This window comes from Metopolophium dirhodum, chromosome 6, assembly GCF_019925205.1.
Source record: "Metopolophium dirhodum isolate CAU chromosome 6, ASM1992520v1, whole genome shotgun sequence".
NCBI lineage: Eukaryota > Metazoa > Arthropoda > Insecta > Hemiptera > Aphididae > Metopolophium > Metopolophium dirhodum.
In genome coordinates, this window is record NC_083565.1 from 11,168,143 (window position 1) to 11,194,420 (window position 26,278).

Here is a 26,278-nt window from a genome sequence, read left to right on the forward strand (position 1 = left end):
ATTATAGCGTGGTGTAAAATTGAAAAGTAAATAATTGATCAAAACTACCAAACATTATTCAAAATTAGCATTAAAATTTTTAAACTGATTCGATTCCGACTGATTTTAAGGAGTTCAGTATAGGCAATTTTCCTAAAGATGTGTGTCGTGTAAATACGTCAGTAGTTGCCGTAGTAAGTGATCACTGATCGACATAGTGAGGCGAAGTATGAAAGAAATTTAAGACCACAAGTGCGCGTGCATTACTCTAACGAGCTACACGAATATTAATTCGAAAGTAATCAAGAAAAAAGTATAAATATTTTGGCAAATCTATCAATTAACCTGTTTATCTGATGACATTTCTGAGAACAATATATTTGGATTCGTTATGAAAACGACTCTATTGCATTTTTTATACTTCAGTATATATAATATATATTAATGTTTTTAAATTGTTAATTTTTAAGGAATTAAGAGTTCAATTTGATAATTAAAAAAAAGGGTTTAAAGTACACATACTTTGTACTTAACAAATTAAAATATTATGTTTTCAGAATTTTTAACCTATTATCACTAGGATAATCAATAGGTACTAGGTATTAGTATATTAAGTCTATTTTAGAAGAATACACAGCCGGAATCGTCTAATTCTGTATTACCCATATATGATTATTAATGTAACCTATTTATTATTGTTTTTTACTTCGATAATTTAATTTTGATTACCAAAGTTATAATATCTATTAGAAAACCACTATGTTAAAATCGATATAGCAATTTGTCAACAGATTTTTCGATGTTTCCAAATGCAATAACTATAAAATATAATTAAATTATATAATATATTATATTGTGAATACATTCAGACACATACAATTGACTATTATTATCGTTAGACTTTATACAACATAGCTGATATTACAAATATACACGTAATAAATTACATTGTTTTTATAAAATATTAATATAAAAACATAATATACCTAATAACATTTTCTAAATCCTTAAATTTAAAAATCAAATTTCTCATTAAAAATATTTTGAAATTCTAAAATTAAGTACATCATAATTATTATTATTACCCACATTTATGAACACGTTTACATAAAAATAAAAGGAGGACGTATTTATCACTGTCGATAATAGATAAAAATAAAATTATATTAATCACGAGTATGCAAACAAATGCGTGTGGTGTGTATAATATAAAATTTGTATATTTACATTTTTATTATTAAAATTAAATTAATTTTAATACCGTGAACAAAATATAAACAATAAAAAATGTTAAAACAACAAAATATATTAATAATATTAAGTAAAAAATAATCAAATAAATTGTTTGGAAACAAAATCCAACAATTGTACAGGAACTAAAGACATCTCATAAATAATCGACGACTGTTAAATAAAATAATAGTTGATGTACATGGGTTTAATAGGCTGCAGGTACCTATATAGTTTTATCTCCATGGGACTTGTTCAAAAATCCATTTCTGACTAGCATGATCAGCACAACCTTTGAGCACGATACTGGATTCGCCGGCGGGCAAATCCAGACACAAGTCGGTGTGTATGTGAACCAAGTTCATGGTCTAAAATCGTAAAGCAACAACAATATAATCATATTAATATCATGATAACACGGCGTTAAAGTCAAAAACTACTGCGCGCTATTCTGAAGTGTATACCTATATATATATACATACTGCCGGACCCGCAGACCTAATCGAGATATATTCAATCACCATGGACTAGATCTACAGTAAATTGTTGTGGTTTATGTAAAAAAAAAATTGTATGTAATATTATAATCTAAGAAAGTATAAGGGGTGGAAATTACGTAGGCCTAGGAGTAAAAATCTAGAGTTTTCAAACCTATAGTCTAGGCGTGTGATCATCCTGGACTGTGGAATCCTATCTTATAAATATAACTGCCGAATATTGTACAGACGTACAGTTAAGTTCCATCCCAGTTGTATAGTCCCATCGAGTGTGGTCGTAATTTGAAAAATTCACAATAATGGTTAATTTTTATAAATTATAGGTGAGTTATATTATTTTGTAAGCTTAAATAAAAATACGAGATCACCTACCAAGGATTGTAATAATAAATCAACGCAATACGAATTTTCAAAAGATGTTTCACATACGTTTTTGCAAAAACACACAAAACATTTTAAAAATATACAAATAATTGATAAAAAAAATTCTTTAAAATAAATACGAGGAGTACCTTGAATGAAAAAAAAAAAATTTTTTAAAATTTTAATCACATACCAATTATTTTTTAACTTTTATGATACAGAAAAAAATATAGTATTCAATTTATGATAATTACCATGGACAGTTCCAAGTTCCAAGAACCCAGCTGGAAAATGTATATTTCGTGATAAGTACATTGATGATTATTGATGTCCCGGACATTAAACATAATATTATAATATTATATATCTATGATAGAATATGATTTAACTAAAGACTCTAAAGTTTACGACCTCCCGTCCCCCCCGAAAACATCTAGGCTACGACTTACAGATTTTACAGCATTCAATTGTTTTTGTTTAATCTAACTGCCCTAAATCATATTACTGTGTATAGCTGAAAAATTTTCGATCCACCCCCGGGACTGAGCTCACCTCTGCATCATATTTCCAGCGCTGGCGTTTTTGACCCGTGCAACCGACGATCCGGACCTTCAACGCAATTTCGTCGGTGGCTTCCAGCTCGGGCGTGTCTAAGCACACGGACTCGTCGGTCATCAGAGACCCGGACCACACCACAGAGTCCAGCCCTTCTTCCGGGGCCATGACAAACATGAGCGACAGGGACGCACGACCCTGAACGTCGCACCCTCTGATCCCGACCGGGCCCATGGGCTGGTTCAGTGAACCACGTCCAGACGGTTTTTCCAAACAACGATTCGACAACATGTGTTTGATCTGAAACGAAAACATTATGTATCAAATACATTCATATACAACATATACATTCATTATTTTTCATCAACTGATATAATATAATTCAGGTTCTATTTTAGGTATCTGTATATAATAAATCAGTGTTCGTCATTTTTTTTTTTTATATTCATTATTATTTGACAACTAAACATTATATAAATGCACCATTGCACTCTTCCAAATGCACATTCACTCAATTTAAATCCTATAGTACCGTGCTTTTTAATAATATTTAAGTTATTAAAATAACTATAGTTCCTATTAATCATTACACGCGTGAGTTTAAAATACTATAAAAGAAAACTATTAATAATTGTAATTACAATTTAAAAAAAAATATAGTTAGATACGTAGTACGTACTTATTAAACAACCCTAAATAAGTACAATACGATAAACAATCAACATAAAAAAATGAATAAAATAAATGATGAAATCTATTCTAGTTTTTGGGCTATGAGAATAGTCTAAATTAAAGTCGCAATATTTACATTAACACATTAAAAATGTTAAGGTTAAAATAAAACGAAACAGAAAGAGAATGGAAGAAATTAATTAAACTGTACACATACTACTTACAATAGGTGAGGAGATGTACACTATATTTTAAATCGTTAATTGAAGGTATGAAAATGTGAATAACTTTTTTAACAAAAAATATATGTAAACAAATTAGTAACTAGGAATTACCAAATATAATGTATGCTTAAAATAAAAAAAAACTATAACCAGAATAATTACAAAAAAAAAGTGAGAGAGTGTGTGAGCCCCACCATTACACCCTGGGGAAGTAAAACTTCTTTCATAAGTAATTTGGCCCGTGGAATTATAAGTGAATTAGGGAGCGAGAGTGAGAAAAATCAATAGAATAAAAAAATATGTAATGTACGATAGACATTTTTGTTTATTAATGGATGCTATGGACATATTATATAAATAAATAAAAAAAACGTGTTGTTTCATTTTTCCCGTCGTTTTATTTTTCGTTACGATTTTTTTTCCACCCACACCACAAGAAAAATTTTTAAATTAAAAAAAAACTAATTATTAACCTTAGAAACTAAACGAGTACTTATAGACCAAAGATAATTAAATTATTATTATTTATGTTTAAATGTATTTACTGTATTACCTAACAAGTAACAGTGATGGCACCCCTAACGTTACGCGCATGCACATCCTATAGATTATAGGTCACGTCCAACCTTGAAGACTGCAGCGGGGTCAGTTTTAAACGAAATTACCTTTCCAAAAAATCTTTTATCGGTCGGCATAAAGTGTTCGGGCCACACGTTGTCCAGGTACCATTTGAACCCTTTGCACTTCAGACGGTCTCTAAGCTCCAACCTCGTCCTGATCTGCTGTTCGTCGCGATACTTTTCCGCTTCTGCAAATACCAAGAAACGGGCCACGGTTAAGCCCGTGGATTTCGATGCGGTGCGCCCTACTTACCAGGGTTGAATTTGAAGTAAAACTCCTGCCACTCGTCCATCCAAACCAGCGCCACGCGTGCCAAGTTCGTGTACAGCACGTGAGACACGCCGCCGGGGAACGTGTAGGGAGACGATTTCCGAAATACGTGTCCGACATGAGAACACGGTGCTATTTCGATGCTGCCACCGCACTGCCAGACCTGTGCGCCGACGACGACAATGTAGTTTACAACGATTTCAATAATATTATCATGCGTTTTATCGGCCAAGATTTCTAAACCACTCCTTACAGAGGGCCGTATTAAAGGGAATACGCGCACATGTTTTATAGCAAACAATTTATTAAAAAGTCAGCCAATCAGAAAATAAAATGGAATACGCAAACTTTATTATTTGGTATTCTAAATAGGCACCTAATATTACAATGTCATGGTCGGGGAAAATATGGTATGTGCAGGAGTGTAAATCTGTAGCACAATAAAAAAATGTGTTTAAAATCCAAAGAAAAAGAGTTTAAGAGAACACTACTTAAATTGGTCAAAAATACATTTAAAATTCAAAAATACACTTAAGACAGGACAATTTAAAAAGTTAACAAGTGTCTCATCATAGTGCAAACAAAGTTTTTAATTACTATGTTAAATTTACCAAAAAACATGTGTATAAGCGTGAATAATAAAAAAAAAACGTAGCAAATGTTTTCATTGGGAATTCAATATTTTAAATTTTTTATTTTTTTATTGCTTGTATACAATAAGAAAATATCTATAAATTCTTGACGAAACTCTATTAAACATTTATAGTACATAAATTGTGAGCTCTGGGTGTGGTGCGTAAACTATAAATACGGCCTTACAGGAAACACATCATACCTACCCTGAACGAGAGTTCTAGATTTTCCCCACCCCAAATTTCCATCTTTTCGTCATAGCCACCCAGCTCGAAAAAGTATGATTTGTCCATGGCGAACAACCCCCCGGCCATCGCCGGGGTCCTGAACGCCTGCGTGATGTCCCGCTGCCCCTTCATTATGTCAGGCGTAGTTCGCGTGTACCACCGGAAGTGTAAATCCCAGTTGAATGCTCCCCAGTGCAGTTCGAAACTTCTGACGTATGCAAACGTCTCGTCACTTATGATGTCAATCACGGGACACACTACGCGTTTCCGGTCTTCGGCCACTCGACTCACGAGGGCTTCCAGCCATCCTAAAAAAAATTAATAAGCATATTCATAAGCCACAGCGAAAAAATAACGTCGACCGCGACGTCTAAACGGATTACCTAAAGTGCACTCGCAATGCGCATCCAAGAACACCAATATTTTGCCCTTAGCCTGCCGGGCTCCCATCAGACGCGCTTTTATCAGGCCGATCCTTTTTGGTGAACGTATTATTCGTGTTAAGACCGGCAATTTGGCAACGTAATCGTCCAATTCTTTTTCCAAAAATTCTAAAATGAAAAAAAAACGATTTTATTAGTACTTATATATATATTATAATATACCAATGATTTTAATACACGACGTCTGTAATTGTTGAAAAATATTTTATTCTTCTACATTTTACATTTTGAATAAAATATAGCGTATCCGATTGAAAAGTAGTCGACATAAATCTTGTTCACCTATTGCATATATTATTATACGACTTTTCAGAACGACATGGTTCTTTCCACGCATTTGCATTAATAATAATGTATTGCATGGCATAAAAAAATGTGGAAAAAATGTCTATCCTTTATTATAGATAAATGTTATTATTAATATAGGACTATCGAGTCAAATGAAAACTATATATACGATGACCAAAAGAATTTTCAATAAACTATAGGTACTATTATAACCAGGCTGGACCTACATTTTGGATCCTATGGGCACGCCTTGGGTAAAACGTAAGTACATATAAAAAAATAGTATATATTTAAAAACACAAATTCAATCCGTTCTACTATTTCGGGGTGAACCGTGGCCAAATAAACATAGAATTTAAATAATAAATATACACCATAATACCATATAGGACGCACAAAATGTAAAACTATAATCAAGAAGGAAAATATTATACGAAACACGTTCGGTTTAAAAGATAAACAAGAAATTGTAGATACCTATACCCATGTAATTTTAACATAATTCTACAGACGATGTTAAAAATGAAAACTAATAGTAGGTATGTAGTGGTTGCAATATTATTATTATGATAAAATATATGGCGATAGTAATACGCCCTCTGGCGCCAAGTAAGTACATCGTCTAATTCCATACTTGTCGAAAATAATTTTAAATGAGAGCATTTTTTATTAAATCTGGCACGACAATTATGTTTAATCCATTGCATTTGGTTTATAATATTCTTCACGAGAGCCAATTTAATCAATTGTCATAGTGTTACATCTTTATTCCCTGAGGTGAACGTACCAACTCAATAGTCGATTTACATAATATGAAACCTAAACACTACTGCAGGCCATAGCGTGAATATCTTGTCGAGACTTGAGTGCAGTTATGATCTTTTCGATTATAATAAGTCGGGAAGTTTTTATTTTATACTTTTGACATTGACTCACTCGGGTGGGTCGACCAGAGAGACTTAATGACAGTCATAAAAATACGATCGCATACTACCTATACAAAACATAATATACTTTACCTACGGATCCACTTATAATATATATTATATAGACAAAATAATAATATAGGTGCCTATAATTTCGATCGAAATTGATAAATCGTCCGTCTATTTTCAATTATTTCTTACGAAACCTAAAGCATTTATGGTAATATTTAATTATTTTCTGCAAAGTGGATGTATACATTTGATACTCTACAACGTGACTATATGACGTATATTATTATTATTATATATTTAAATGAGTATTTGCCCGTGTAAAAAATCCAATCTACCCGATTGTGTGTTTAATAGTAAATCATAACAAATTAGATATTACGCATCGAAGTCACTAATATACCTTAGGCAGTTAGGTGTTTCAGATTTTGTAATAAATAAACTGCAACATCACAACCTAAATACCGAAAACAATATGACGTGCGCGTGGTTTTATACATATAAAAATGATGTTCACTACGTGGCCATGGAATATTATTTTCAACGGATATATAGATTGCCCTTCAAAAACGTCCGATGCTTTGAATTATAGATAGGTCGTAGGTGTAATATACATACTTCGAGTACTGGCATCGTCGACTAGAATGATCTCGTTCAGCAAATATTTCGGTGAACGATCTATAACGCTCTGGACCGTTCTCATTAACGTCGACCAAGCCTCGTTGTGGAAAACAATTATTACGGTGCTTGATGGGAGCTTATCGATATCAATCTTTTTCAGCCTACATCTGTGAAGTGTCATATATTTATCAGTGCCTATTGGCCATTATATTTTACGTTTGATGACCACGAACGCTGTAGCGGATAATTACGATTTTTTTCTGACGTCCGGTAGAGACCTGTTCAACGGTATTCGGTCACTGGCCATCAGATTGAACCTGTTAATTCTGTAGAGTTTTTGCATCTGTAAGGACATGTGAGGCGGTATAATGACCGGAGTCCCATCGCGTCCCTCCTTCGGTTTTGGGTCGAACATGTTTCGATTGAGTAACTCTATGGAAAAAAAATTGATAAAGTACATCGTATTATAATATAAGTATACTGGGAATAGTTAAATGAAAAAAAAAACCACGTAAGAATATTAAGACTTATGTTACAAAAAAATATTCCCAACACATTAACCCTTTTATTTTTAAGGATTAAAATCATAAGGAAAAAATGTCACGGCCAACGGTTCGTTTCACGGTAAAATTACCAGAACCATTACGGACTTAAATAGGATATGGCTAGTTAGTATAGTTGTATTATATTTTAATATTCTTTATAAAAGTGTAAAGGAAATGTACCTTTTATTATAGTTATTATTTATTTACCATCTGTGAGATTCGCACTTGCCCCCACGTTGTTAACATCTCCCAAATAGTGGCCAACAACTACATGCAATCCTCTGTGATCAATAAATTCCTGTTGGTCTCTTTTTAATCTGAAACACACGACATACAAATGTATTACAATGGTTGGTACGAATTTCGATTAATTTTATTATTCATTATTCAGATGAACATTGTCTAATAATATTCAATAAATGTTGTACGTCACATAGTACGAGTAGATAGCAATAGTATATAAAAAAATAACCGTTCACATTATTATTCGATAATAGTACCTAGTTAAATAAAAACAAAAACAATTAGAAACTATTATTATATTACATAGGTATTATATAGGTAGGTATACGTTTTGAACAATACATAAGTTTTTCATTTGTTATATAAACATTTTTTAGAATCTTAAATTGTACCGACGGCACCAAAGTAAGTACTTGTATGTATATATTATATAAACATTAACGAACGATTTTTTAGCAATATTACTTTACAAACATTATAACTCAACAATTATTACAGATAATATATCATGGAATTACAAGGGTGTTTATTTAATAATACAGTTTAATTTCTATGGTCCTTAACACGTTTGGGTACCTACATAACGATATTTTTACCTAGGAATTATTGGGAAAACGTTTCAGTACACACTCTTGGGTTCTCCAAAATATAAATGCAACATTTGACATCATATATTTAAATCATATATTTTTTAAAAAACAACATTTAGGTAAAAGTTTTAAAATGTTTTTTTTATTATTTTACTTTTTAGAGCCTATCAGCATATAAAGTTAATTATCCACTAAAAACTTTTCTTTTCAAATTTAATTAAAAATTATGTTGATTAGTTAATCATTATACTATATTATAATTTATAACCTATTTACGTGGAATCTTGTTTTAAATTTTCAATCTTTAGCTATAAAAATTGAACATTTTATACATTTTTAACTACAAAATAATTATTAAATTTTGTCAAAATTCGAACTTTAAATGTTTATAAAAAAAAAAATGTAACTATGGATTTTTAATATTTGTCAAGCCTTGTATTAAATTGTTAAACTTTTTTATCCAACAAATAAAGTTTTACTGACATTTATAGAAAAAAAACTTATAAAATTAGAAACTGAAAATATTTTGAAAATTTTATATAGAGAATGCGAATATAAACAATCAGTGAAAATTTCATGTACGTTCATTTGTTTTAGAGTTACACCAAAAACCAAAATCGATTTTGTTAAAAACCGATTTTGCGTAAAAATTTCCGTTTTCCCTTAATTATTATGTTGTTTTACCCGGCACTTTTGGAAAGTATTGGTAATTGTAAATGTTAACCTCCCGAACGCACTAACTAGATGCACTTTCCCATCAAAAAAATACTGTTGAAGAAAATCAAAGCAGTTTTATTACCCAATACAGTGGTGATGGATAAAACAATTAAAAAATTTAAAAACACACATCATTGTATCGCTCCGCTCAGAATCTAATAAATACTATAAAATATTGTTAAATAGATAAAAATAATTGTATCAAAAAATAATTATTTTTGGTTTTACTCATTTTTTTAACTCAGTCGATAACAATACGTCAGTTTACCACTTACCGTTCATTTTTTATACCCAAACGTGTCTTGTCTATTTGTTCCCAAAAATCCCAAAAATTCTTTGATTTTCTAGGCAAAACCTACATTTTATTCTATGAGTCCAAACATTGTGTCTATTATTTACATGTTTTTTGTATGCTAAATCAGACACAAGGGTGTTACAGAATTTCGTTGATTAACGGATTAAATACCTATCAACATTTTATGTTTAATGTAATGAGATTTAGGAACAATAAGTATATTAGTTAAAGTAGTGTAGCATACTTTAATATTTAAATTATTTTTGACGTTGAATATAAAATTATTCGTTTAAATGTTGGTGTTGAAAACTCAAATAAATTATAGATAATTCGTAGTGTAGCCCGCAAGTACATAATATTATATTAGACAACCTTTTCTCGAACATAATTAAAACATAAGTTAAAAATTGTTATTTATTGAAAATAATATGAACACCTGCAATTATTATAAATGGTTAAAAAAATTACGAATAATGTTAATGTTATAAATATCACATCTATAACAATGCGATTTGAAAAATAATAATAATTTTAAAATGTTTCTCACATATTAAACCGACTGTTGATCACGTAAATTACCAAGTATAAAATGAATGGAATAAACGTGTTGACTGTGAAAGTGTAGGTAAACAATATTCGTTTTTGTACCTTTTCAGTTATCAATCATGGTTCGATCGTTTTACTGTCGTCAAACCCGTACAAATTACAATCAACAACAATGGGTTGGAATAACTCGATGAAAAAAGAGGACGATTGTTTTGAAAATTGCCACCAAATGTATTTATCTCAAAAAAATACTCGTAGACGACCGGTACGTGCGTATGGGGACACGACTTCTACACCGTTTTGCTCGAATAACTTTCAAACTGTACACAATCCACACACACACACACACACACACACACACACACACACACATATACATACATAACTACTTGCATTTGTTCTGTACACCACACCGACACAACAGACAACGAGGCATCGTCGACCGCTCATGTGGTACGCGATTGTTTTGGTCATAATTTTTTGGGTCCCACGTCCAAACATGATATTATATAAAGAGTAATTACATTATATACGACGTCTTCTTCTCCTCCGTCGTTATGGTTGGCGACGACTGCAGCCATGTACCTATACATCACTTATATTATGACGTGTTACGATATTATACCCAGTCACTCGGATGGCAAGTGTACAGGGTGATCCGTTTAAAATTACTATAAGTACACCAATTTTCTAAGTAAATTTTATACATTTTTTACACATATACCTAAGTATTTGTATTAAGCTTGAAGTATTTAAACCACTAGGTTTTTATAATAAAACTGAAGTTTTTTAGTGAATTTTCTCACATTCTTTTAGTGATTCCCAATACTTTTAATTTCCCAATTGGAAGCAGAATATTTTTATGAAAATATTTACGTATTAGGCTTTTAATTTATTTTAAAAAGGGCAGTGACACAATGCTTTCATAATAATAAAGAAAACAAGTTTGTACCAAGCAGACGTACACAGAATACCATATAATTTAAATAGGAATTTCCTTGATAGGTATTGAATAAATGATTCTCCGTTAATATTATAGTATACGTTAAGAAGGTAAGATAAACGAAACATTGGAACACAAGTTTTGAGGGGAGCCCCTTATACTATTTAAATTGGCTCGTCTAAATGTTTAACGTTTACTAATAACGGAATAACAGTTGTCAGTAATTTATCAATATTTTTAGAAAAGTATTGTGTTTTTGTTTATCAAATTTAAAATAAAAAATAAAAAATAAAAAATATCTAAAATATACCTAAAAAATTTAAAAAACTACTGACAAAGAATAGTGAAAAATTTGTTGGAATGATTAATAAAAAACTAAAATTGACTGAAATTTAGTGTAGCCATATAATCAAATCATTCCGTATTTACACAAGTTGAAGTAATAAGTTTATAACCTATATTATAATTATAGTATGTGGCAATGCGCTGAATGACATTCCACACGTCATTGGAAAATGTAGGTAAAAAATAACAATAAGTGACATCATAATAATATTATTATACACTAACTGATGCAAATTCGGGTCGAATTGGTTACAATAGTAGCGACGACGACGACGACGTCCAGTCCTAATAAGTAGGTATTATACTACCTATACGCGATCCGTGCCCCGCCGATCGTATGTACAACACAATTTTTTTCTAAATATTTTCTAATCGCCGACGATATTTCCATTCCGAAACGTGCAAAAAGTGAGCGTAATAACACGATGTCGACATACGCGTTCCTCGCGCCCATTTCCGTTGTCGGTCCGGATATCTAAATTTTTATTTACGCGACCGCTGAAAACCGACGCCGTTCAACTCGAAACGGAATATTGCGGCGAATCGGCCATTCTTCCCGCACGAAAACCCCGTTTCAGGGAGACCGTAATCACTGCACCGGTGCAAGAATAATATTATATCATTATTAGGTATAATATGTATAGCGGCGCCGCGGTGTGCCCGCTCGTCGAACAATGGAGGTTGCGGTATCGCGTCTCGCACAACCGTCGTGACGTTGGTTCCTACCAACACCCCCACCCCCCTATCCCCTCCGCCCGTGGATCTTCTTTTGTCTCCGATCGATTATATTATGTTACAGTATATTGTGTAACCATATACGGGTATACCAATAATAATGATGACGACAAGTCGACAACCGACGGTCAATGCATAATATTATTATATCCCTTTGTTTTTCATCAGTGCATTTATAGCGGTATCTGCGCGACAGCAGCCCATCAGCTAGATCGACGGCAACGACGACTACAACGGGTAACCGCGAGGTCATACGTCGCATGATATCAGGTATACGGTTACGTTACGCAGTGCACGGTTTTCTTGGGTATTTCGCGCAGACGCGCATACGCGTTTCAAACGCGAAGTCACCGGAAGAACGCAGAACTCGTTTGTCACACAAGACCAAAAAATAAAAAACCCCATTTAAAAGAGCAAGTCTATAACTGCATCGGTAATAATAATATTATCTTCATAGAATACTACGCATCCGTTGTACCTACATAATATTGTTATTATCCGCGGCAACGACCGCTTTACGAGCCATTACACGTCTGTAAATTAATGCGCGCGAGTAGAACATAATAATTAATAATATTGTAAACGTATTTTAAAGTATACGCGTGCTGTGCGGCGGCCGAAAATATCGTCGCGCGCATTGCTTCCAAACGGAAAACGGTATAGCATACGATAGGTATAATAACTAATAACAAATAATAATAATATGTTCTACTCTCGAGGCCCGATCTTTACGATTCGGATACACGCACTCGGCGTGCCCGCAAAGCGTGCTAGATAGACGCTTTTATTCCTACAACTGTGAGACGCGAATAGGACACAATACGAGTGTTGATGTATAATATTGTAACAGTATACACTATTACGATTCTCGAATCCAGTCATCCAGACGTTCTAATATTCGGTACACTGCACGCCGAAAAACGACAATTTAATACGAACACGTGTCATGTGTCGTACGCGTCCAAGTCAAATTTTAATATATCGAGATGTGGATACAAACAATTATGAATACTCGTATGAACTAGATAACTAACATAATAAACCAATCGATCCGATTCAGGGGTTTACTGCCACACCAGCCACCCCCTCCCCACGACATTACTGTACCTCGACATTACCTAACATAACACGAATTCGTATTTTCTTTTAATGTACATATTTTCAAAGGCGTTTTAAACTACCCCTTCCCGGCTTCCCCCGACCACTCCACTTAGACAAAGCCCAAGATCGCCACCGTCCAATTAAAGTGACCAACGCGGTTCTTTAAACTCTGAACACAATACTTGATTTTTTAGTTTGCGGTGAGTTTCTATTATTAATATTGGTACCTATACACTACTTATCAACTATAGTCACACAAGGTTAGGGCGAGTGTAAGACATACTAATTCGTTGAGCATACGCCAATTCGTAGTGGCTTTTGTCATATACAATTATACATTTATTATAGTGAGTTTTACGTTCAAAATTAAACCCATTGTCACAGTAAGAGTGTAAAACACTTGACTGAATTAGAGAAGGTACAACCACACTAACTATTGAACACCGCGACACTTCGCCACGGTGACGACTGACGAGTGCAATGTCTAAGTAAAGATACCCACGTCTTCTGTGATCTTCATAAGTCATAAATCATAATATTAACCTACACCGTAAGCACCGAGTGATATCCTGTAAGAATTGTTTTTTTAGGTTTTCGATTACAATTTCCTACACCACGCTATACGATTCTTCACCGGGGCAATGATTTGATATGACGTTCAATGTCAAAATCAAAATGTTACCGTGGCTAAAAATAAAAGCAACTAGGAATAAAAATATCGTGAATCCAAAAATGATAATATAATATTATAGGTACGTTTTATAGTTTTATTACTCGGGCTTTCTTACACTATTAATTACCGTGCGCAACAATGACCGATTATATAGTCTACGTAGTCACGAGTCTTCCGACTGCCAGGACCCCATAGGTATAGTCACGATTTTCCGTGTTAATTAATTGTCGGTTGCACTGGTTAAGTACTATACGTAAAAATTTAAAGTTATAACTGCCATAGATCAGTTGCATAACAATTATTTGTCTTGTATTAATAATAATCAGATATCTACTCCACGCAGAAAATATAGTTAGGTAGGTACAAACTGTATGCGGGTACAGCAACCATAGTATAATATACGCTATAATAATATTCGGATTCATAAATTATATAAGACTATTTTATTTTAATAAGAATTATGGAGCATTTCCGCGTAAAACACTATGGCAAAAATAATAATTAATTAGTATGCCTATATCACCAAGCCCCAAGTCCGTTGACCGGAAATATTGTTGATGTTTTTTGTACTCATGATCATGAATTATTATTATTATTATTATTATTATTGGTTGATTTGTTTTAACGGTTATATCAAATAACGATCGGAATTCTTATTCTTCACTTTTCATATACCTATTTATTTGTTCAACGTATTTTTTTATAATAAAACAGTAAATTACGTGTTTTTCCTTGGAGAATGTTATTTATGCATGATATAATTTATTTCAAAACACTAACAAATTTCCAGATGTAATCTTAAGAACTATAATTGTACGAAGACAAAAAATATTTACCTCTTACTTTATTAGTAATCGTTTTTGTCCAGTAACCACCACGCATTATAACTACGGTATAAAACAATTTTATAATGAGATTTTCTGTTTATCAGATTGGATTATGTGAATTTTAACAGTTCTATGAATCTCAATTAACCATCTTAGGCTAACCTAAGCCAACCATGACCATACCTAAAGTCTATATTGGTACATGTAGGTAAAGGTACATATGCAAAAGTACAAATAATAGGATTTAAATAACTGTAATATTATATTCTTCTTATTAGTTGTATACCGTAAATAATTATACGTTAATTATTATTATTATTATTATTATTATGAATAAGATACTATAGCATGATAACAAATCATTGAAATTTAAAAAACAAAATAGTTTTGTTCATGTTTCTCCATAATTCAAACTAAAATAAACCGAAGGAGGTACTAATTTTGTCGGTTCAACTCGATCCCGGCTGACTGGAATATATTTTATGAAAATAATGGACATACGAGACTGCAGATTTTAGGAGGACAAGTATTTAATTCGTCGGTGGATGATAATATATGTTGTCGAATATTATTTTTCTATGTGACCCGGAAGTCTTAATTATATTGTTATAGCTTGAACGTACATATAATAATATAATGGTACTGAATCGTAAAATGTAGACAGAACCATTGGCAGAATAATATAAATACGACGAATGTAAAAGATTACACTGTGTCGACACTGCAGCAGCGTCAAAGTACTCAAAGTCCGTCCAAATTGGTTATTGCGGTCTGAACCAGTGAACGGTCCGAGAACCACTCGCGGTCAGATCGGACGACGTTTCCCGCGTACATTTATATCCTGTTGTCTACCGTTATAAAATACGCGTACGGTCGGTGAGAACATATTATTATTTGCCATTTGGTCATCGAAATCGTGTTCAAGTTCGATGATAGAACCGTATAGATGACCTAGAATATAACTAAATGGAGCTGAACAAACCAAACAATAAGTGTCACGATAGAAAGGTCGAATAAAGGAAAGCTTAAACTCTAGAGTCCAGAGCATTTTTCTAAGTAATAAAAAATATCTTTTAGGATAATTTTGACAGTCGTTGAAGTTACTGTCGTACATCGTCTAATCAGAACAATGAGAAAACAGATTTTGCAATCTGAAACATCGATAAACTTAATATTATTAGACATATTTAAAACTCCGATGAGATAACACCGATTTTATTGAATTCGTCCATCACATGACGTCGCAAATGTGACAACCTTACTAAATAAGAAACCATTCAGTTAAAAGTGGTAAAAACACATTGTCGGTTAATTTAACTATTAATATAAGCAACAAAATGAATATGTTTAAATACTCATTATTTATTTGGTGTAGGTATTTTGTACACTATATAAAAGAAAATAAGATTTCATACAAATATTATTTTTATATATTATCTTTGACTAAGGTTAATAACGTAATATAATTACCTTATACCAGTTATACCTATAAAATATGCCCAACATTCATAAAAAAAGTCCATCATAAAAATGATAGTGAAAAAAATTGCGTACTTCTAGAAATCATAGGAAAATTCTTTTAATTATTTAATGACGTTGTAGATAAGTAATATTTTAGTGGTTATTATATAATATTAGGTATTATGATAATTGTATTGGTAGGTATAGGTATAATGACACACTGTTATAATGACCTAACAAATTAAGTAGGTATGGTAGTATAATATCTTAATTTAAATATTTAAATACTCATATTTTAAGAAAACCTTTAATATACTATGAGCATAAGGCCCTTTTTTAGTCTGTACCTACACCATGTCATTATTCAATTATAAATGGATAAAAAAATAAAATATAATATAATGTAATATATATATATTATATAATATAATATATATTTTATAATATATGGATTACATTTCACAGCAATATTAATTATTCTTATATATTATTTTAATTTGTCGTGATTTATTAAGAAAAAATAAACTCACATTTTTCAGAAAACCGTACTTCAAAACTTTCTTACATCCTTACTGGTTACTTAAATACTTAATACATAATATATTTAATGTCATATATGATATAGGTTACCTATAATAGGCATACCTACATAATACACAACTATATCTACGGCTATACTATAATTTAAAAAATGACATGTATATATTATAAGACGTACTTCACTGAGTGTATAAGACACTATAAGCATATATCATATATATATATATACCTTAAAATGTAGACTTCAAAGAATTCGAGCAGTCCGTTCAAAGTCATTAAATCAAATATAATAATGAAATACTAAAAAAAAAAAAATCGAACGCAACGTTCTACAAAAGTAACTTGTAAGAAAACTGCAACGTTCATATAGATAATTGTATAATTTTGTATGAATAACCTCGGCAGGCCATTGTCCAAAACAAAGTGATTACGCTCGTGAGGATAATCACATTTCCAGTCATGATATAATGGATCATCGTAGTGACGAATGACCATATATATATATATGTATACAACAAAGAAAAATAATGTTTGCTTGCGACAAATGTCATAAAAGATAATTCAAACCATGATTGTTGCATGTTATTTTATGTTATGACATCATTAAAATTTTTGAAAAATATAATTATTAATATTATTATAATTTAAAAAAAAAATGGTTTAGTTTAAAATTAAATGCATGTAAATAACAAAAATCCATCAAAACAAAAAAAAAATATAAACATAAAAATAAATGAAAAAAATATACAAAAAAATCTATGAGTAATTTAGTGAGTACTTGGTTATTAAAATTTAAAATACCACAAAAATTAAAAATTAGCCATCTATTTTTGTTTTTGATGGAGTAGGTATTACTGCATATTTTATTAATTTATTATCGCGTGCATGTACTATAATAATGTACAAAACAAGTATAAACATATAGGTACAACAAGTATTATTGTTACTACAACTGTTCATTGTTAGTATTAATGTAAAAGTAATAAGTATTAACTGTTTGTTGTTGGAATAATAAATTTAAATGATTACTGTGTCACATGTAATGGGTGTATTATATTACAAATATATTTACAATGCGCGTAAACCAAAACTTGAAAATTCGGCAGAAAAAAGTTCTCCATCAACAGTGATTTCATTCATAGCCAAAAAAAAAATAGAAAGTATGTGCGGTTGAAAAAATGAACTCCGGGTCCATTAATTTCCCAACCTGCAGGATTGTTTACTTTTGCCGATTTCAATAACCGCTAGAAGAGATGGTAAAAGCAAATCTTTGCAACTGATGCGCAAACTGCACATTGTGCGGACGACAAAAGTTCGGATATTGGGGGACGGAGTGGCCGAGCGGACCAAGGCGTCGGCTGCGACGCAGTCGACCCGAGTTCGATTCCTCGGCCATGGGCGGCATTTTTCTTCGGACCAGTCACGGTGTCCGGAGAACAAGTGCCGCCATCCACCACCCGGGCATGACAGATACCTACGGGTGCCCACTTGAAAATCTGCCAAAAACTACACACACGTGTTTACCAACCAACGGTATCCTCCTCTACAAATAAACAAACAAACAAACAGCTAATGGCCATAGTTGCCGGGCTTAATGATCAATAAAAAAAAAAGAAAAAAGTTCGGATACCGTAAACCTCAGCTCGTGATTTTGTTTTGTTTAAACATGTACATTATTATAATATAATATATAAACAAGATAACTAGCCGGGTGTAGGTGGGTAAGCAGCACGAGACGTAGCAGTAGTGTGGGCACTTCGAGTGAAAGGGAACAACTACTGATTGTAAACATAGTATTATATAAATACACGTTACACGTAGGTATGCTCTTTATGGTCTCCGTCGTTTTTGATGACGTAAGGCATAACCCGTAGGTACAACACATAGTTGTTATTGTATTTATAATATTTACAGATATCATACGCAGAAGTGAACATCCACCGCAACTATATACTGGGCGATTCTTTTAAAGTAAACAGTTAACACCCATTATCTCAAAAAGTATTAACGTTTTTGAAAATATTTTTTATCCCAATTACAATAATACTAATGGAATACAAGAACGACATTACGGACGACTAATAAATTAGTTGTATACTTAAACGTACACAAAGTTTAGATAAGCAGAGTAGTGGATTAATATGTTGTGAAGTACTTACACAGTTACACAGGGTTACCCTAAGGGCTAACCTTCACTCCGCTCATCTAAATTTAAATAGTACTATTCGTTCGAAAATTGATTTTTATACACCATAATTCTCTGACAAATAGCTTGCTTCGGAACACAAAATATAAAAATGTACGTATTGTTGTATAAAAAATTATTAAGATAAAACCTGTAGAAAAATTTATATTATTTTCAAAAATATTGTTTTGTAATGACTTATAATTACTTATTTACTTATGTAAATAAAAAATATTTTCATAAACGTTGATACATTTCAAGATAATATAATGAATATTTACTGTTAAAATAATCACTCTGATACACCTAAGACTTCGTAATACGTATATAATTATTGTACGGTGCCAATACTATGCCGTTTCCGGCTATTCAACACCGAGAAGAATAAAATGGAAAATTAAAAATCTTTACATCCTTATTTGTTTATACACGCATGCACGCGTATCACAATCCAATGCCTCTATCGTTGTACAAATTATGGAACCACTCCTGTTACGTTTAAAAGTAAGATTACCTACGTACAAAGTGACGGGGACGTTCTTTTTTTTTAAAGTTAGCAGAGTTCCCCCCACATTTACTTTGGCAATTCGAGCACTGGACATTCGACAAGCCAACGCAAATTCGTTCTTTCGATTCACAATTATATACAATCAAATAACATAGAATCGTTTTCTAGACGATGTGCCCGGTTTAATGGAATAATAAATCATCCCCATGTCCGATCTGAGAAACTCGTCGTAGGTATATATACCTATAAATTGTATACGCGACCGACAAAAACTGCAATGCGCATATATTTCACGTGTACCTTTCATAACTTCATAAAGCATAACATAACCATCCGATGTTTTAGATTTTTGAAGATATAAAAAACAAAATTCTTAGCTCTTCGGTCTGCGCGTCGAATCGGTATAGGTTTAATAAATGTCCGCGAGCGGCACGCGCTCACACGCAAATAACAAAAATTAAACGGTGGCAAAAAAAACCCCCCGTGATGCGATCTCCTATTATATACCTACGTGCAATATAATATATTATAAATTATAATATAAAATACCACGTATATTATTATGACTGTTAAAATTGAAATGTATACGTGCTCCTTCTCCGTCTCGGAAGCTGCAAATGTAGGACTCGTGTTCCGGGTGATTTTTTTTTTTATATACCGATATCGTAATAATAGACCGAACGGGAGGCGAACAAAATATAACCGATTTTTCAAGGACTGTAGTCATCTTTGCGGAGCTAGGAAGAACAGCAGGAGGATGAGGTGGAAGAGGAGGATGCGAACGACCTGCAGGCGATGCGCTACGATTGGTAATTGAAACCACGACCGGCATTATTATAATATGTATTACCTATATACCCCGTGAGCACGCTGCGAATAATCGTTTTCGCGGTCCGTAGGCCTTGCACGCAGTATTTTTCATTTTCTTTTTTTCGCCACGCGCAATTCGGACGTCTGCGCTTGTCGGTGGTTTTCCACATAGGAGTAGGTATATATAGGCGGTATACGTCATATTATTCGACTTAGCATCATAATACTGTAATAAGGGCCGTTTGAGGTTTGGTGGCGTCCCTGGCGAATCGCTGCATTTGCGCCCCCCCTTCCAAATCGGATATTTACATTAGTTTAAAAAAACCATATTTTGAGATGTATAAAACATGTATAAATACATAGTAAATACCTACTAAGGCCCTGACTATAAAATATACAGACACACAAACACGATACGCGCGACAATGATCGCGTTCGGCGGGAACTGCTGATTTTTTTCGATTTGCTCCGGCCGGTCAATTATTATTGGATATTATATTTTATCTTACCGCCTCGTCTCCATATTATAATATGCGTGTTTAATGCAGTGTAGCGTCGTACATGTGCGCACGTATTACGTCCAAAATCCAACAGGCAATGACTGCTTTCAAGCGCAAAATTACGTCGGATCGCGGAACGACGTTTTTACAACTCCCACAATATTATTAATAATAATAATAATAATAATAGTTTTTATTATAATAATAATATAAAGAACCATGGCGGCCGCATCCGAGATAAGTCTACGGCCACACTGCAGTGCATTACTATCATAATATACTGCAGATTCCGCGTGGTTATGATATTATTATTACCTACCACCACACCCATTATTGAGGTTTCGGTGAATAATTTATTTTATTTTTATGGTTTCCGAGTAGACACAGGTATATGCGAAAATATATATATATTGCATACTATAATTTACCATAGACGTACGTGCGAGACAAATACTCCGCACAAGTCAACAGTAAACACAAAAACCAACTAGACCGTTGAAATTGGCGAAATCTAAAAAAAAATACAGCTCTCGCGTGCATCAATCTATCTCATATACGAGTACAATCATGTATGATAATAAATTGTTTATATTAATTATTTGATTAAATTAACACTTAACGTATTTTAATAATATTATATCATGATGTTAGTCCAAAACTCTGCACTTTGACATTTTTAGTACACTTTAAACTGTAATGCAGTCTGCAGAAGTGTTCCACGTGGTCACCGTAATTACTAAGAAGATAGGTATGATGATAACTCTTTACACCGGCAGAAAATTAAAAAATTCACTGGAACATGAAACATTCTCGGAAGTAAAAAAACATTGAACGAAAGCATTGAATAAAAAAAAATTAACTGTTAATAATTCACTTAATTTTTTTATAATTAAATGTTTTGTTTTTTAGTATTCATTGTTTTTAAATTTCTATTGTTCAGCGTTCTCGCAAAACGTGACACTTAAACTGTTACAATTAAAACCAAACAACGTATTTTATCTAATCAAACAGTTACTCAGCTATAAACAAAAACCAATTAGTATAGGTAATTCAGTAATTTGTACTATTTGTATATTTTAATGTATTTTATTATACGTATGGTAAAAATTAAAACCTTATAGTTGTATATATTATCTTATATATCTTTAAATCTTCTATTTTACATCTTTGTATACCTACCTCTGGCCCCTTGTTTTATAAAAAGAATGATTGCCTAAAGTCGTTCAAGAATATAACATTTTTAATTTCTATATAGTCATTATTCTAATAATCAAAATCTGTAATGATCAATATGTGTATAAAGGTACAGTTACCTGCAGGAAATCGAATGTCCAAGTAATGTTAATTCAAGAATACATTCGAATTTTTAGTGAGTATATTTATATACTTTAGCATAGATTTATAGATGAAAGCATGACGTCTCATGTATTCACGTAGTTTTTTGAAACGGATTATAACAAAAATGAATATTACATTTTTTCAACAAAATAAGTACAGGATAGGTAGGTATATTTTCCTATCGATATAATATCGTTCATCTTTTAATCTATAGAATCTTAATGGATCAACATTTTTGACAAAGTTCATAAACAATAATTAGTTATTATTGAATCAACCTAATGTAATTAAAGACACGCTAGTTATAACATCCATTATTATCAAATGATTTTTGCATTTGATTTTATCTGAGCATTGAACCGGATAAACAAAATACATTTTTTTCCTTATCCTAGTCACTCTGTTATTAAAACCTGAGTTGCATTGTCTTTTTTTGTTACACAATATTATTATTATTATTATTATTATTATTCCAGCGGCATCGATCTCCTCTTTTCCCATCGGGACAACGACCGGATGGAATCATTCAACGTGAAGGCCTGAGTGCTTGACTGAATTTTGCCGCGTGCTCGCACACACACAACGTACATAGTGAAGTAATATCGAATATTATGATACGCACAATTACTTTTGTCATGATTGCGGACTTGAACTTGGAAAAAATTTCAAATTACATACAGTAATCTCTTCGAGCACATTCTGCAGAAATCTTAGTACTGATAAGACGTTCACTTAAAACAATAACAAAAGCGACATTATGTCATTATGGTATTGCTAGAATGCAAAAAAAGGTAACTCCAGTGTCTGTTGTCGAATAATATACTAATATTTAATATACGTCATAATTTATTGTCAAGTATCCGTGCAATAGTTACCTATTCCGAATTCCGATGTCATTTAGCACAAATGATTAATTGCACAAAAGAAAATAATCGTCTATAATTATTATCTTATAATTGTATATTTTCATCAGTTTATCAGTTTTTAAAAAATAATTAGTCACACAAATGCCGTAATTAAAAAATAATAACAAATAAGCAGCAAATTACATGAGGCAGTTTTTGATTTGTTGGTTATTACTTATTAGTCATTACAAAATAGTTTGGATATAAAACAATATGCTGCAGTATAATATTAATACTGATTTTGGAACCCAAAAACCCTTAAAAAATTGGAAACCAGAACCTAACCGGAACCAAATTTTAATATTTTCAAATACCCTAAACCGAAACCGGAACCCATATTTTTAAATAAACAAAAATTCGGTTTTACAATGATTATTTTGTGTTTATCTCCATTACCTGTACTCAATTTACTGGCTATCGGAAAAGCAGAAGTTCTCTGATAAACTATGATTACTTTTTTAGAGCTGTAAAACCTGGGACCGGAACCTGAACCAGAACCCCATATTAAAAATAATTAAGTTTGACAAGGCTTTCACATCAAAAACCGTTACGGGAACATTAATGTTAACAATTGTTATTGGTAGTAACCATTGGTTACAATTTTATTGACACAAGTTATTATGACCAATTATTTGTATCCGTGGCAACCATTATTGGTTATTGAGTAAAAATGTCATGATGTCAGAATGACTGCAGAAATGTTTACAAACATAACCTATACTTATTATAGCTATAATATAGCTTTAGGTGTTTAATTTATCACAAATTAATATTTTTACTAATTTATAATATGTATTGTAGTACCTATTTTAGTTTTTCAGATAGATTATAGATGTTTTAGATGAAGTAAAAAATATTGTATTGAAACGTCGGTATACTCGGTATTTTTATTTCTAACTATACCCAGTTATTTATGAAAAAATCGTAACATAATTTTGTCATTTTGAGTATTTTTTACAATTGCGATATAGCCATCTAGGGAATAGTTTGTTTTTACATGATAAATTTGTTGGTATTTATTTCGACCGCCAACGTTTGAAATTATAACGTTACATATTATACTATCACGTTATATGTTAAGTATTTACTTAGAAACGGACACCGATAGAGACCGTCCCATCAAATAGAGCTTAATCGTCGATAATAATTTGTATTAATATTATATTTAATTCCTATAATAAAGTAAAATCATAACCAATTATAATCTAATCCATGCCACACACGGGTAGATTATTACTACTGCAGAATATAGGTGTCTACATACACTGACGACTACTACTACTACTTTGCGTATACGATGTATATATTCAAAAATAGTCGATGGAACAAAATAATATAATGGTACGTACCTCAGGGACACCCAATCGTCGTCTTCGGAGGCAGCCTGGTCGACCGTCTCCGCGGGATCGTCGTTTTTCGACCACAGCAACAGGCATGACGTGACTAGGACGGCGATCGCCCACGGCAGTCCACGGCGAATCCTTCTGCGGCAGCCCACGACTACCATGGCGAAGACGAAGACGACGACGACGAAGACAACTTGGGGCGCATCCCACGCGAACCACCGGACGCAGCGGACGGCGGCGTTGGCGTTGGCGTTCAGCTAGATCATTGCTGTCAAAGCGGCGGCGACAAACTGTGACGATAATAATATCGACGGAGATTTAGGGAAAAAATACGCGCACGACAAGTAATCGAAGTACGATTCTGTTACAGAATATCAGACGGCGTGCCGCGGTAATACGTCGTCGTACGGCAGCGACCGGTGACGGTCGTGAGGTGAATGAGAAAGAGTATGGAAACCTTAACTGCCGTCACAGTCGCACATGTTATAACATCTCGATACATGTTGTATTTTTTTTTTATTACCGGTTGCCGTGGTGGTGGCGATGTTGTTGCTGGAGGTGGTAACTGGTATACGTATGGTAACCTTGACGTGGTTGCGGACGGTGTCTACGGACATCCACCGCCGATACGCGAGAGCGCCATCTGCACAGGCGCGCGTCCACCAGCCCAGGAATCTTTTCGGACGACCATCTCGTCGTCGTATTATTATTATTATTATTATTATAATGCATTGCGTGTGTTTGTTTCAATCGTCGTACCCGTCTAATAATGTCCACTGACTGTATATACAAAGCGATGATAACAATGGTACGCATCAATATAATAGTATTATTATAGTTAATTATATAATACAGGTAACCAAAACACCTGCTGCTACTGATGTCGTGGTCCGTCTCCATATGGCCATAATCATTCGGAGTATTTTGTATTGCGTAATCACGAACCAAATTATCGTATATCATTTACGGTGTGATGTCGTACGGGTCAGTAGGGTCATAATTAACTATAGGGTCTATATGTAATATGTATAAAAAATAACCGTTCGCCTCGCGCACAGTGCTTTTTAAGTTAAATCTCATAATTAGTGCTGCAGTGATTTCGATCATTCAATACACTTTGCATTGTTTGCCAAAGCCTAGCTAAGCGATGCTAGTCTTATCATACACCACGTTTCGTATATATTTTTGAATCAGAATATGAAGGTTTTTCTTCCGTTTTTTGACCATTTTCAATTTCAAGGGGATTCCACGCATTACCGTTTTTTGCAGTGGAAAAATCCGCCTATACAGTATACACGTGTTCCAGACGTGCTGACTTTAGGTTGGAAGCTGGGACATCGGTTTTTTCGGTTCCGGTACCGGTTTAGGTATTCAAAATATTTAAATTGTTGATTTCCGATGGTGGTTTCTGTTCTTAAAGTTATAACTTCCGTTAACGCAACAAAAGATTCTGATTTCTGGTTCTAGTTACAGTAAATTTACATAATATGCTGGTATCTAAAAGTAAGTTTCAATGTTTCACCAGTTTTATAAAGGATTTAATGTATAGACTATAGTCTATAGACTA

General features: G+C 32.7%; 1 protein-coding gene across 1 annotated transcript; it reads right to left on the bottom strand.

The window, feature by feature from the left end:
* Positions 1-1,177: 1,177 nt before the first annotated feature.
* On the bottom strand, positions 1,178-25,188 carry LOC132947083 (polypeptide N-acetylgalactosaminyltransferase 13-like). Its single transcript, XM_061017281.1, has 10 exons — positions 24,715-25,188; positions 8,311-8,420; positions 7,810-7,990; positions 7,556-7,725; positions 5,655-5,822; positions 5,251-5,579; positions 4,394-4,574; positions 4,186-4,328; positions 2,622-2,924; positions 1,178-1,577 (listed from the first exon to the last, which is right to left on the bottom strand). Exons 1-10 carry the CDS (start codon positions 24,870-24,872, stop codon positions 1,446-1,448), a joined length of 1,875 nt encoding a protein of 624 aa, XP_060873264.1. The 5' UTR covers positions 24,873-25,188; the 3' UTR covers positions 1,178-1,445.
* Positions 25,189-26,278: the final 1,090 nt, after the last annotated feature.